The following is a 15,873-nucleotide window of genomic DNA, read 5'->3' as shown; positions in this document are numbered from 1 at the left end:
TTTCAGCTGGTATCATTTTTGTTCCTGAATAACTTTAATGTTTCTTAGAGTATAATTCTGCTTATAATTAATTATCTTAGCTTTTCTTTGTCTGAAAAAGTCTTTATTTTATCTTCATTCTTAAAGTATTTTTGCTTGGAATAAGAATTCTAGGTTGAGAGTTCTTTTGGTTTTCAGTACCTGAACGATGTCACTCTCTTATTTTCTGGACTGCATAGTGTCTGATGAAAAGTGATCTTTCATTCTTTGTTCCTCTGTACATAATATGTCTTCTCTGACTGGTTTTGAGATTTTTTTTTTTTTATCGCTGTTTTCACCAAATTGATACTGATGTGCCTTGGAATGGTGTACTTAATGTTTCTTCTGCTTGAGGTTTATTGAGATTCTTGGGACTGTGGGTTTATTTTCATCATATTTGGAGTTGTTTTGGTAATTCTTTCTTTCTTTTTTTTTTTTTTTTTTAATGTTCTCCCCTTCTCACCCCCTTGGTTTCTGGGACTCCAATTGCATGTATTTTTGACTACTTAATATTGTCTTAGAGGTCACTGATGTGCCATTCTTATTTTTTTTCCTGTCCCCCCCCCTTTGTTTTATTTTGCATAGTTTCTATTGCTATGTCTTCAAGTTCACTGATCATTTCTTCTATAACATATATAATCTGCTTTTATTCTATGTATATATTTTTAATTTGAGGTATTATATTTTTCAGAATTAGTAGTTCCATTTGGGTCTTTTTAATATATATATATTTCACTTCTGTCCTCATCACGTTCATGTTTTCTTCTTACCTTCATGAGCATATGGAGCATATTTATAACAACTGTTTTTATGTCTTTGCTAATTCTGTCACCTGTGCCATTTCGGGGACTGCGTCTATTGATTAATTTTGTCCTGATTATATATTTGAAGGTCTTTCTGCTGTGGCTGGTGGAAACATGAATTGCTACCAGCCCTGTGTGTGGTAGGGAGTTTTTTGGCCTACTTCTTTCTAACATTCTTTTCCTGGTCTTAGGTAGTTTTTGCTCTTGCGTGACGCGGATCATTATTCAGCCAAAGACTCAGGGATACCCCTCTTCAGGTCTACAGAACTCAAGCTCTCTTTCTCTCTTTGTAGCTCCCTCCTCTGTGGTGCTTTGCTGTAGAAAGTATAGCTCCCTTGGCCTCCCTGAATTCTCATTCCTGTCTCCCTCAACTGCATGCAACCACCAGGCTCTATTTGGGTCTCTACTTCTCCTTGTACTGCAGTCTGGAAACTACCTCCTTGCAGTAATTGGGGGCAGATGTAGGGCTCTTCTAGTTTGTTTCCCATCTTTTACGGATTTTCGCACTGCGCTTCCTATTGTCCAGTGTCTGAAACCATTAACATATTATCTTGTTTTCTACTTGTTTAAGGTAAAAGGGTAAACCCAGTCTCAGATATACTGTCCTAATCTGAAGCAGAAGTCCTCTGAGTATAGTTTTAATTTGTATTTATATATGTTTTTAAAGGAGTGAAGGTAAACATCTGTTCACACATAACTGGGTAATTTGTTTATCTTCTTTTGAAGAGCTTTCTGCTCTGTTAAATCCAACCCATTTTTCTGTGATATTGTTGGTCTTTTCATTCTCTATTTGTAGATGTTTACATTTTAGGGATATTAACCCTTTCCCTGTAACATGAAATGCAAAGTTTCCCTTCAGTTTGTCACTTATTTATTTTTATTATATTTTGCTGTTGGTATCTTTTCTGAGACTCTGATATTATTATAATGAATTATTTTATCTCTAATTTTTTTTTTCTACTGGAGCACTGGGTTGTTATTGGGGAAGGGGGAGGATTCAGAAGTTGCTTTCACTGTGAGATGTATTCATAATAGTTGAGCTAAGAGATTCTGCTTTATTCAGGATTTTAAGTTTTTATATAGTGGAATGATATGATACATAAATGTTCTTCCAGGTAGCTATATGACCCATTCCCTACCTCTTTCAGAACTCTGCTCCAATGTTACTTTATAAGCACATCTATAAGCACCCTATTTAAAATTGTAACACTGTCACACACTTAGCCCCATTCCCTATTCCTGTCTTCTTTTTCTTCTTCTGCTTCTTATTTTCTCTTTACAGGAGTCACCACAATTTGACATAACATATGTTTTGCTAATTTATGTATAATCATGTGTCTTATCCCTAATATGCTGGTAGCATGAAGGCAAGGATTTGGGACTTTTAATAGTGCCTGGCACTATAGTAAGTGCTCAATTTGTATTGGTTAAATGATCAAATTTCTGTTCATGTAGGTTGTTTTGGCACAAAGTAAAAAGTGAATTGGAAGAGGAAGAGCCTGGAGAAAGAAGGTGTAAGGTGGCAGAAGCTTAGCTGAAGTGGTACCAGTGAGAATGAAATAGAAAAGGCTAAAGGAATGACATTAAAAAGAAGAAATGGGTCACCATCCTTGTTTGTTTTTATAATTATTAAGTAAAAAATACTTTATTTGGATTATATTTTTAATATAGATATTTATAAAGCGAAATTATAGATTGAAAATGTCTGAGTAGATGTTATGACTTTTTTTGTTCTTACAAAACATTACTTAAAAAATACAAGCTATCTAGTGGAAGTCATGTTGTTTTTTCTGGTTAATTGTTTTTCTTTAATTTTTTTTTTTTTTTAGAGCTTTGCTTCCTGTTTTACATCACAAATCTAAGAAAGGACCCCCCCGTCAAGCCAAATATGCTATTCATTGTATCCATGCAATATTTTCTAGTAAAGAGACACAGTTTGCACAGATATTTGAGGTAAAGAGAAAAGTTTTTTGTTTGTTTCATGTTATAGTTAAAAAACAAATATGAATGATTTTATAGGATGTTCACATTTGGATATGTATCATTTTACAGTTTATTTTCAAAATTTGAATTAGTATAATCAATATTGATGGGCGATTAAAATCAGAAAATATCTGATATTCAGATGTTTAATGCTAACTCAGATTCAGAAATCAAACAGTTGTATAATATTTTTTGACACTACTTTATACATTTAGTATTAGGAAACTATTTTTCATTAGTAAGTAATTACATATAAAATCCTACTTACTGATAGTAGGTAGTAGATGATTATCAGTTTACAGATTTGAAAGTTAGATTTCTATATATGAGATACTACTGAAGTGTGGGGTTCTATAAATCCATACTAATTTGTAATGTAAGGTAAATAAGTATAAGTTTGTACTTCAGTGACTGACATAATTTTATGTCAGATTAAAATGTGCCTTTTCCCTTGCAGAGCATTTGGTCCACACCAAAAGGTTCTTGATATTTTGGTGCTCTCCAGAATGTCTGTGGGCATATTTGGTCCATGCCAAATGGTTTTGGACAGGACCAAATATGAACAAATATCGAGGACCTTTGTGTGTAGACCAAGTGTCTTATGGATGTATTGGATAGGACCAAATGTCTACTGACCATCTTTTCAATATGTATTTTATATTATTTTTTCTGTACTTGGAATTACTATTATCCTTTCTAAGCATTGCAATTTCATTACAAGCTATTATAATCAGGGGCTGTCTTTAGCATTCTTCCTGCAAATAGAAGCTAAGCAGAAAATCTATAAAATCCTAACTTATAATTTTAGTTTAGGAGCTTTGAATGAAGTCAAAACAATTTGGAAATTATGCTGAAACTAACCCACCATAAATACTTAGACTTGTTATCTCTGTTTTAGAAATATTTATGCTAATTTTGTCATATTTTCATATATTATGTTAAAGACCTAAAGGAGGAAAAAAAGTTTTCTTTATTTAACAGCATCTTTGCTATAGATAGCAAATAGTAATATATTTTAAATTTGGGGGTGGAAATACTTTCTATAGTCTTTTTTTTTAATAAGAGGCTGACTTCAATGAACTCATGTTGATTTCTAGAAAGCTTTTGTTTTTCTTGAATAATCTCCTTTTTGTTCCTTCCAATGATGATGAGGAGGAGGATAATGCTGATAATAACTTGAATTTTTAGGGTACTTTTATTTTCATTTTTGATATCTTTTACTTATCTTTATGAGAACCTAACTGGTAATCCTTCTACTATGACATACAGGATTGGCTGGCTTTCTGAGAAAAGGTCTCATAGAGACATATGGCCTTTATGAGGTTACTGTTAATCGAGGGACTGGCCATTTATTTTGCTTTTTCAGAAATGATTTTATTATCTTACTGTGGAAAATTGTCACACATTATAATAAATGAATTGAAAAAAGTACACTATCAGGTATTTGTTTATAATGTAAACAAGTTATCACTTAGATGTGCAGTGGAGGTACTGAGGGAGGTCATCAAGAATAGCAAGAAGTAAACTCATTTAAGTATACTTTTGACTAAACTAAGCCTCTCATATTGCCCCAGTGTGTTGGGAAGAACAGTTTTGTGTTGTTTTTCAAGCCTAGAATTCTTGGTGTTCAGTGTAGGAGGATAGAGCATCAATTCTTCATTAAAATGTGTCATTAAAATTTTTAATAGATAATATATTCACTTGCTTCAAAATCAAGAGATACAAAACAAATATCCAGTAATAAATACTAAAGAGTAAAGAGTGTTCTCTTTTGCTTCACCCCCATATCTCCAGCCACCCAGTTTCTTAGAGGCAGCCAATGTTATCAGTTTCTAATGTACTTCTCTGGAGAGATTTTATTCATATGCAAGTAATGTAAATACACAAAATACACACATATTTTGTCCCTTCCCCCTCTCCTTATGCCAATGATAGTATACTGTAGTCACTCTTCTGATTTTCCTATTTAAAAAATTTAACAATATATTTTAGGTATCAATTTATGTGAGTATATAAGGAGCCTCATTCTTTTGTCATGGCAAAATGAATATTAATGGCTGGGTTTCCTATTAGAATAATAAAAATAATTTTATTAGTTATGGTACTTAATATTTGATGCTATAAAAATCCACAAAAATCCATGTGACTGTACATAATAAAACTTATTTCTTGGTCCTGAAAAAAGTCTAATTGGGTGCTTTGATTGTATTCTAATCAGTGGCTTAGGCACACAGACCCTTTTTGACTAGTGGCTTCTCTTTGAGTCCCACTGGATCCTTGGTATTAAGACAGCCAGTGAGTAAAGAGAGAGAATGTGGAGAAGAAACATTGCTCATATCTGCCTCAGTACAGGCATGGCATACCTCACTTTCATTCCCATTCTGGTAACCAGAACTTATTCACATCCTCACCTAACTGCACATATAGGCATCCTTGAATGGAAGTGGATATTGGTGAGCCTTAGCAGTCTCTAACATACTTATATATGTGGTCATAAAATATACGATACATAATATGATTCTTCATGCTGAAATGTTCTTTACGTAACCTCTAAAATATAACTTGGGCAAAACTGAAAATATTTAAATATGATGCCTTCTACATAAATAACCTATAAAAGTTTAAACGTAAGCTTGAGCTACTACTTAAACCATGTATTGGAACTTTTGTAGTTTTTAAAATTTGAAGGTGAAATATGTGAACAGCTTATTTGCATGTTTATGGAGTTGATCATTTTCCTTTCCTCATTTTCAGCCTCTGCATAAGAGCCTGGATCCAAGCAACCTGGAACATCTCATAACACCACTGGTTACTATTGGTCATATTGCTCTCCTTGCACCGGATCAGTTTGCTGCTCCTTTGAAGTCTTTGGTAGCTACTTTCATTGTGAAAGATCTTCTCATGAATGATCGGGTAATTTTTATTTTTTAGTTGTGTGTTCTTCATAATGCTATCTTCTAAAATTTTATGCATCAAAGAGAGAAGTGAAATGATGTAAATAACACTTCAATTTGGCTGACTTATTTTAGGTTTTCCTATCTTTTTAACATGCTGTATCTCCATTGTAAGTGAAACAACATTGAAACATCTCTTTAGTTGAGCATAGGACTATGACCTGGAATACTTTCCTTCATAAATACAAAATATTACCTGATTCTGTCTATTTTAACTTTATAGGGGTTTAATTTTTATAATGACATCTTTTTTAAAAAATGTGAAGACTGACAGGTTAGTTTATAATATGGTTGTTATGATAGTAGTTGTTGCATTTCATGCATACAAGAGAGAATTAAAAGAGCCTTGGGAGAAAACATTGGGAAAGAAATAGTGATTTTCTCTGTCTCCAGTATGTGAGTATTTGGGGTAGGGCATGACATGTTGGGTCTTAGAGAATTGACCCCTTACAGTTATGTGGAGTTTTATGCACGTCTTTGTGTTTTTAGATATATACACATATGTGTGAAAAGAAAACCTTAAAACTAGGATTTTCAGAATGGTAAATGAGCATTGGCTTCAGTTTGAAGTCACCAGCTGCATTAGCCCCCTAACAAGAGAGTAGGCCTGTCCTTTTGAAGCTTTGAAGCCAAGCATTCACTTTTCTCTGGCTGTGAAAGTTCTAGACGGCATCTTCTTCCAATAGAAGATTGTTTTCTGCATTGAAAATCTGTTGTTTAGCATAGCTACCTTAATTAATGATCTTAGCTAGATGTTCTGGATAACTTGCTGCAGCTTCTGCATCAGTACTTGCTGCTTCACCTTGTACTTCTATGTCATAGAGATGGCTTCTTTCCTTAAATATTATGAACCAACCTCTGCTAGCCTCAGACTTTTCGTCTGCAGCCTCCTCACCTCGCCAGGTCTTCACAGAATTGAAGAGAGTTAGGGCCTTGCTCTGGATTAGGCTTTGCCTTAAGGGAATGTTCGGCTGGTTTGATCTCCTCTCCAGTCCACTAAAACTTTCTCCATATCAGCAATAAGGGTGTTTTGCTTTCTTATCATTACATGTTCACTGGAGTAGCACTTTTAATTTCCTTCAGGAACTTTCCCTTTGCATTCACAACTTGGCTAACTGGCACAAGTGGTGTAACTTTCAGCTGATTGCAGCTTTTGACATGCCTTCGGCACTAAGCTTGATCATTTCTAGCTTTTGATTTAAAGTGAGAGATGTGCAATGCTTCCTTTCACTTGAACACTTTATAGAGGACATCGTAGGGTTATTAATTGGCCTAATTTCAGCATTGTTGTGTCTCAGGGAATAGGGCGGCCTGAGGGAGAGGGAGAGAGATGGGGGAATGGCCAGTCTGTAGAGCAGTCAGAACACACACGTTTACTAATTAAGTTCACTATGATATGTGGGAGTGGTTCATGGCACCTCAGAACAATTACAAAAGTATCATTAAAGATCGCTGATCGGGCTTCCCTGGTGGCACATTGGTTGAGAGTCCGCCTGCCGATGCAGGGGACACGGGTTCGTGCCCCGGTCCGGGAGGATCCCACATGCAGCGGAGCGGCTGGGCCCGTGAGCCATGGCCGCTGAGCCTGCGCGTCCGGAGCCTGTGCTCCGCAATGGGAGAGGCCACAACAGTGAGAGGCCCGCGTACCGCAAAAAAAAAAAAAAGATCGCTGATCACTTATCACCATAACAAATGTAATAATAATGAAATCATTTGGAATATTTCAAGAATTATGAAAATGTGGCACAGAGACATGAAGTGAGCAAATGCTGTTGGAAAAATAGCACTGATGGACTTGCTTGACACAAACCTTCAATTTGTAAAAAATGCAGTATCTGTGAAGCATAATGAAACAATTTTTGTCTGTATACAAAAAGTATGTCAGACAGCTGGGTCACAGTAAAAAAAAAATACTGTATATTTAGAGTGTAATTAGAACTACAGCAAGAGAGGAAAGAGAATATGAAACAGAAATAGTATTTGAAGTGATAATGCCAGAAAATTTTTCAAAATTTATGGAAGACGTCAAAGCTGTACATTCAAGATCAGGTAGAAGCCCCAAATAGGATAAATATAACACAAAGCACACCCAGATACATCATAGTAAAACTGGAACCAATCAAAATAGAAAAGATTGAAAGCATTTACAGCAAAAAGACAGAAAACCTTCAAAGGGATAAGACTGTCACTTGACTTCAAAAGAAAAGATAAGAAAATGGAAGATAATGGAATAATATCTTGAAATAATCGAGTGGAAGAAATGTATTAATCTAGAATTCTAAACCTGGAGAAAATATCCTTTAAAAAGGGAAGGCAAGGGCTTCCCTGGTGGTGCAGTGGTTGAGAGTCCGCCTGCTGATGCAGGGGACACGGGTTCGTGCCCTGATCGGGGAGGATCCCACATGCCGCAGAGCGGCTGGGTCTGTGAGCCATGGCCACTGAGCCTGCGCGTCCAGAGCCTGTGCTCCACAACGGGAGAGGCCACAGCGGTGACAGGCCCACGTACCGCAAAAAAAAAAAAAAAAAAAAGGGAAGGCAAAATAAAGACATTTTCAGACAAACAAAAACTGGAAGAGTTCATTAGCAGTTATCCCAGCTAAAAGAATTTCTACTTTAATTCTTTGGGTAGAAAGCAAATTATCACAGAGGCAAAACAGAGTGAAAAACAAGAGAAAGAGGAAAATATGTTGGTAAGTCTAAATAAATATTAACTGCATAAAATTAGAACAGTAATGGTCCTGTGTGAACAAGAGCACAGTAAGCATCAGAGTATAAAGGGAGTTGATGTATTTTAAGTTTTCTTAGAATACTGAACCTACTACTGTTCTGAAAGTTTAAGACAGAATTATTGAAATTGGCCTTCAATAAGTTAAGGCCACTACTCTCTAGGACAACTACTAAAAGAATAGGAAAATATAAAACGCATAAGCCAGTAAAGAGGAGAATGGAATAAAAATATTTTACCAAAAATAAGGCAAGAAGAAGATGAAAATGAACACAGAACTGATAAAACAAACTGAAAAAACATCAGGTGGCAAATTTTTATTTTATTTTATTTTTTGGCCAGTTTTTTAAAAAAATAATTATTTATTTTTGGCTGCCTTGGGTCTGTTGCTGTGTGCGGGCTTTCTCTAGTTGTGGCGAGCAGGGGCACTCTTCATTGCGGTGCGCGGGCTTCTCATTGTGGTGGCTTCTCTCGTTGCGGAGCACGGGCTCTAGGCATGCAGGCTTCCGTAGTTCCGGCACGCGGACTCAGTAGTTGTGGCTTGCGAGCTCTAGAGCGCAGGCTTAGTAGTTGTGGCACATGGGCTTAGTTGCTCTGCGGCATGTGGGATCATCCTGGACCAGGGCTTGAACCCGTGTCCCCTGCATTGGCAGGTGTATTCTTAACCACTGGATCACCAGGGAAGTTCCTCAGGTGGCAATTAATCCTAATCACTATTTACATAACATGTAAGCAGAATATGCTAATTAAATACAAAGTTGACAGAAAGTTTGTCAGAACTGGGTTGTGTACAGTTCTATATATGACATTTAGAAGTCTTCAAGTCTTCTATTAGTTACTGTTACTCTGTCTTTTCCCCCTGAGATTGGGAATGGGATAAAAATATCCAGTCACCACTTGTGTTGTTTTGAAGGTTCTGGCCATTCTAGGAGGAAGAAAGAGAAATAAAATCCATTAAGAATGAAGGAAAAAAAAAAAAGCTGTTATTACTACGAACGGAGAAAACCTAAAAGAATGCAAAAGTTAATAGAATTAAAAATTGTCTTTAACAAGGTCCCTGGATTCAAAGTCAGTATAAAAAAGAAGTAACTTTATATTTCTATGCCAATAATAAACAGTTAGAAAATAAATATTAAAAATTACATTTACGGTAACATCAAAAACCGTTAAATGCCTAGGAATATACTTAAGAAAGGTAAGCAATACCTCTACACAGACGTTTAAGAAACATTCCTCAGTGAAGTTAAAGGCCACCTAAGGTATATACTGTCTTCATGAAATGAAAAGGTCAGTATTATAATACCATGGAATGGGATGGTGATACTATAATGATGACAATTATCTGCAGATTTACAATTCAATACAATATGTATCAGAATTCTAGCCAGATGTGTGTATATGTTGGCATAGAGTGGTATACGGAGAAGCGACAAGCTGATTGTAAGATTTCAATAGAAATGCAAAAGGCATAGCCAAAATCATCTTGAAGAAGAAGAAGATGATGATGATGATGAAGTAGTCGTAGTAGGAGGAGGAACAGCAGCAGCAGAAGTCATCATTAAAGACATTTGGAGGACTTAAGCTACTAGATATCACACCTTGTTATAATAATTAAGAAAGTATGAAACATAATCGATTATATACATATGATTTAGAACAAAAGTAACAGTAACATCCTGGAGAATTTCCTAATATTGGATTTGGCAGTGTATCCCTACATGAGAAATCAAAAGCACAAACACTAAAAAAATAAAAACCAAAAACAGATAAATTGCACTTCATCAAAATGTAAAACTCTTGTGCATCAAAGGGCATTATCAAGAAAGTGAAACCATCAACAAAATGAAGAGGAAACCTACTGAGAGAAAATATTTGCAAATCATGTATCTGATAAGGGGTTAATATCCGTATTATATAAATGACACATATAACTCAATAGCAAAAAAACAATTTGATTAAAAAATAGGCAGAGAGGGCTTCCCTGGTGGCGCAGTGGTTGAGAGTCCGCCTGCCGATGCAGGGGACACGGGTTTGTGCCCCGGTCCGGGAAGATCCCATGTGCCACAGAGCGGCTGGGCCCGTGGGCCGTGGCCGCTGGGCCTGCGTGTCCGGAGCCTGTGCTCCACAGTGGGAGAGGCCACGGCAGTGAGAGGCCCGCGTACCGCAAAAAAAAACAAAAACAAAAAAAATAGGCAGAGACATTTTTCCAAAGAAGATAAACAAATCATCAACAATTATATAAAAGGTGCGCAACATCAGTAATCATCAGGGAAATGCAAATCAAAACCACAATAAGGTAGGACCTCACTCCTGTTAGGTTGGCTAATATAAAAAAGACAAATAACAAGTGTTGGTGAGGATGTGGGAATATAAATTGTTGGTGGTGGGAATGTAAATTGATGTAGCCACCATGAAAAACAGTATGGAGAATATTCCAAAAATTAAAAATAGGAAAAAAAGTTATAAATAGAAGTACCATGTGATCCAGTAATTTCACTTCTGAGTATTTATCTGAAGGAAATGTGAATACTAACTCAAAAAGATACCTGCACCCCCATGTTCATTGTATCATTATTTACAATAACCAAGACATAGAAGCAACCTAAATGTCCATCTGTTGGGTGAATGGATAAAGAAAAAGTGGTGTATATATACAATGTAATATTATTCAGCCATAAAAAAGAAGAAAAAATCTTGCCATTTGTGACAACACTGATGGACCTTGAGGGCATTATGCTAAGTGAAATAGAGAAACATAAACACTGTGTGATCTTTCTTACACACGGAATCAAATCTAAAAAACACTGAATAACAACAACAATAACAAAACCCTCCAAACTCATAGATACACAGAACAGATTGGTAGTTGTCAGGGGCAGGGGATGGCTGATGTGCAAAATGGGTAAAGGGAGTCTTCTAAAGGTACAGTTAGAAAATAAATAAGTCAAGGAATGTGATGTACAGCATGGTGACTATAGTTATTAATACTGTATGGTATATTTGAAAGTTTCTGCTGAGAGAGTGTATTTGAAAAGTTCTCATCACAGGAAAAAGAAATTGTGTGGTGATGGGTGAAAACTAGACTTATTATGGTGATCATTTCATAGTGTATGGAAATATTGAATCATTGTACATCTGGAACTAATATGTTATATGCCAATTATGTCTCCTTTTTTTTGGGTGGGGGTGTATGCGGGCCTCTCACTGTTGCGGCCTCTCCTGTTGCAGAGCACAGGCTCCGGATGCGCAGGCTCAGCGGCCATGGCTCACGGGCCCAGCCGCTCCGCGGCATGTGGGATCTTCCCAGACCGGGGCACAAACCCGTGTCCCCTGCATTGGCAGGCGGGCTCTCAACTACTGTGCCACCAGGGAAGCCCTATGTCTCCTTTTTTAAAAAAAGAATTATCAATTTGAAAAAAAAAGTGAAAAGTGAACGTACAGAATGGGAGAAAATATTTGCAAATCATATATCTGATAAGAGTTTCATCTAGACTCTATAAAAGAACGATTACAACTCAACAAAAAGACAACCCAATTTTTTTAAATGGGCAAAAGACCCAAATAGTCATTACTATTAACAGTTGCTATTGTAATAGCTTTTTCTTTTTATATTTTTGTATTGTTTTGTATTTTGTAAGGTATGTTCATTGTTTTTTTAGACATGATGCTATTGCACATTTGATAGACCATGTTATAGTGTAAACATAACTTTTCTATGCATTGGTAAACCAAAAAAATTGTGTAACTTATTTCATTGCAATATTTGCTTTCTTGTGGTTGTTTGGAACCATACCTGCAGTATCTCAGAGGTATACCTGTTTCAGCCTGCTCATGCTTCAGTTTTTTTTTCTTCTGACCCATCTTTGAATTTACTCATTCTCTCCAGATTTGTCTAATCTTATGTTAAACCTATAAATATGAATTCTTAATTGCAGTTTTAATATATTTTTATTCTGTAATTTCCTTTAGTTTTTAAATATAGTTTTTAGTTCCCTGACGAAATTCTTTTTCTTATCATTTAATCCTTGAACATCTTTAATTATGTTAAAGTTTATGTGTGTTAGCCTCAATATCTGGATCTCCAGGGGCTCTTTTTCTCTTGTCTGTTTTTCGCTTGATTTTTGGTCAAGTCTTATCTTGCACATGTTATTTTTGATTGAGCTGTAGACTTTGTGAACAAAAAATTGTAGAGATAATTTGAGGCTCTGGATGATTTTATAATTCTTCCAAACAGGATTTATTTTTGCTTCTGACAGGCAGTTGAGCTACTGTCAGATCACATTCATTCAGTCAAGACTGCAGTGATTGGAAGCTAGCCTTCAGTTTTTGACAGGCTCATTCTTTTTCTGGTCACTTTTATGTCTAGGATGTTTTTATTTGGGATCCCCCCACAAGTCTAGGGTGTTTAACAAGGACTCTACTCTTTATTGAACTCAGAATTCCACTTTTTTTTCCTTCTACCTCTGTGACAGTGATGAAAACATTGCTCAACCTTTTAACCTTTTTCACTTTCAAAATCAGGCATCATTTATATAAGAAAAGCAGTTTTAGTGCCAGACTCAAATCTCTTGATTATTCTCCTCTTTTGAAACTTTGCCTGCAAAGATTCAACACCCATGAATTCTTAGCACCTGGTTTTATTATTCTCCAAACTTTTCTTCCTGTTTCTTTCCTGCCCCAGGTAACCACTTTGTTGAATTTTGGTTTATTATTCCCTAACTAAAACAAAACACCATTTTACCATATATTCATCTCTAAACATGTACTTGTTTAATTTTGCTTGTTCTTGAAGTTTATAAGTTATTTTATACCGTATATATTCTTGGGTGACTTGATATTATCATTATGGATATGTTTCTTAGAATAACCCTTGTTGTCAAATCTAGCTGTAGTTCATTCATTCATTACTCTGTATTATATCACTGTGTGAAATGTCTCTTATTCTCCTAATGGACATTTGGAGTATTTCCATTTCTTTCCTCTTTTGAACAGTGCTCCTGTGAATTTCTTACAGAGGCCTTCTGATGCATATGAGCACAGATTTCTCCAGGTTACATTCACAAGAGTGATATAGTGATGAACATCAGTTTGTACACATATTTAACTTTTCACTTTATTGCTGAATTATTTTTGAAGATGGTTGTTAAAACTTATTTTCCTCTCAGCAGTGTATAACACACATTATTGTCAGATTTCTTAATTTTTGCCCGTTTAATTAGATATAAAACAGTGTCTCAGTATAGTCTTAATTTGCATTTCCCTGGTTACTAAAAAAGTTTATATGTCTAGTCATCATTCATGTTGCCTCCTTTCTGAAATTCCTTTTCATGTCTTTTGCTTTTTTTTCTTGGGTTGTCTTTTTCTCATAGGTAATCTTTACACACACTAATATTTTTTCAAGTACATGTTGAAGTATGTTCATAAAATGCATAAAATCTCATTTATGGTGTGTCTTTTTACTCCCTTCATTGTGTCCTTTGAACAAAAATTATTAATTTTAATTTAACTACATTTATCATTCCTTTGTAGTTAATGCTTTTATATCTTGTTTAACAAATCATTTCCTATGCCATTGTCATAAAAATAGTCTCCCATATGTTCTAAAAGTTTTAAAGTTTTCTTTTCACAATAAAAATTTTAATACATCTGGAATTGATTTGTTTGCTTTTTCTTGTATGCTGTGACTTAAGGATTCCATTTCTTTCTACTCTCCATTAGGGTAACCAACTTTCCCAGCAGAATTTATGGAATGATCTCTCCTTCTTCCAGTCATCTGCAGTGCTAACATTCATATCATACACGGCCTCTATTCTTTCCCATTGCTTTGTTTGCTCATCTACAATTTTCTTTCATTAAAGTTTTATAATTTTCTCTGTAAAGAAAATTTAAATATTCCTCTTACACAACTTTGTTAGGTATTTCAGTTTTTAAAATTATTTTGTTTTGTGGTGGATTTGGGGAATTATTTTGTAGTTTTTAATCTCATATCATCTTGTCTTGCTAAACTCCTTTCTCTTTACTTTTCATCATGATTATGAGAAAGGCCAATTTTGATTTTTTTTAATCCTTAAATATTTTATCTCTATGTATTTCCTTATATTTCTATATGTATTTCCTGTACTTACCTTTTTTCATCTCAGCTTCATCTGTCAGTTTTTGAAAGAGGTATATTCAAGTCTACTGCTGTGATGATGAAGTTTTCGACGTTCTTTTTTTAAAAAATCATTTTTGTTTTGGTTTGTTTTGATATTAAACTGCTAGTTTTACAGATGTTCATGAATTTTATATCTTATGTAAGATTAAAGAGAAGTACATCAATATACTTTTTATATTAGTATCCCATATAAATCCATATCCTGTTTAAATGCTTTTAGATCTTGACTAGTGTATTTGTCCATTAGTTTTAGATTTTTTCTGTCTTTGGTTGTGTTGCATCTGTTGTGGTTTCATTTATTATATTTGAACCTCTCTATTGGTCTTACTTATGATAACTTTTTTGTTTGAACCTGTCTGTTGGTCTTACTTATGATAACTTTTTTGTTTTCTATTTGTAATAATTTATGCTGATTGAATTTTCTTGTGAATTAAATATTTTAGTGGAGTGCATCTTTGAATAATTTGTTCAAAATGGCTTGTAATTTGGAAGCTTTCTCTCTGATTTCTGAAAATATTTTCCTCCTCATTCTTGAAGATTAGAATTCTATTTTTCAAGTCACTTGGCTAACAGAAAATTCAGAATGTTGTTTTTTGGTGTGTAAAGAAATCTGAAGTTGATATGGTTCTTGTGTCTTTTTTGGTAGGTTCCTCCATGCAAGCTTTGAGATTTTTTGGATATTCTTAGTTCAGAAATTTCATCAGTATGTTTCTAATGAGATCCTTATTTCATTATTTTCACTTCACACTTTGAAGGCATTTCTCAGCTGAAGAATTAATTCTTAAGCTGTTTGTAAATAGCTCTGTTTGGGGAGTTTGCCTTCTGGATGTTTGAGCTACCTATCCTGTTGCCAAAGGGTTACCTGAGGTGCTTTTTGATTTGTTTCCAACTGGAAATTACTCATGTCAGGTCGAGGTAAAAATGGGACCTCCAGTGTTCCAAGATTGGGTTCAGCTCTTTTGTCACCTTATTTAATTTCCTGGCTGCTACTGTAAATTCACATTTCTTAATACCTTCAGCTTATCATCTCAGGGTTATACTATGATTGTGCTAAAAAAAAAAAAAAGGCTTTTTGGAGGGTGTTTCCTTCTGTGCTTTTCTGGAGTTGTAAGCCCTCTTAGCTCTGTTAATATTTTTTTACTGTATATTTTGCTTTTCGAAATTTTTCTTTGGTTTTTTGGGGGGCCCCTTTTGTTTTCAGCCCAGCTAACTGGTGTGTGTTTACGTGCATGTGCG

At 35.0% G+C, this 15,873-nt stretch overlaps 1 protein-coding gene across 1 annotated transcript in view; it reads left to right on the top strand.

The window, feature by feature from the left end:
* The window catches only part of PDS5B (PDS5 cohesin associated factor B), a 194,202-nt gene that overhangs the window by 138,028 nt on the left and 40,301 nt on the right, over positions 1 to 15,873 (top strand). The window contains exons 20-21 of the mRNA XM_082675608.1: positions 2,651 to 2,774; positions 5,559 to 5,717. Coding sequence (XP_082531734.1) covers positions 2,651 to 2,774; positions 5,559 to 5,717 — 283 coding nt within the window. The remainder of the gene's footprint in view (positions 1 to 2,650; positions 2,775 to 5,558; positions 5,718 to 15,873) is intronic.

This window comes from Grampus griseus (assembly GCF_964374135.1).
Source record: "Grampus griseus genome assembly, chromosome: 18".
NCBI lineage: Eukaryota > Metazoa > Chordata > Mammalia > Artiodactyla > Delphinidae > Grampus > Grampus griseus.
The sequence above is the reverse complement of the archived record's forward strand: the minus strand, read 5'-3'. Positions and strand labels throughout refer to the sequence as shown.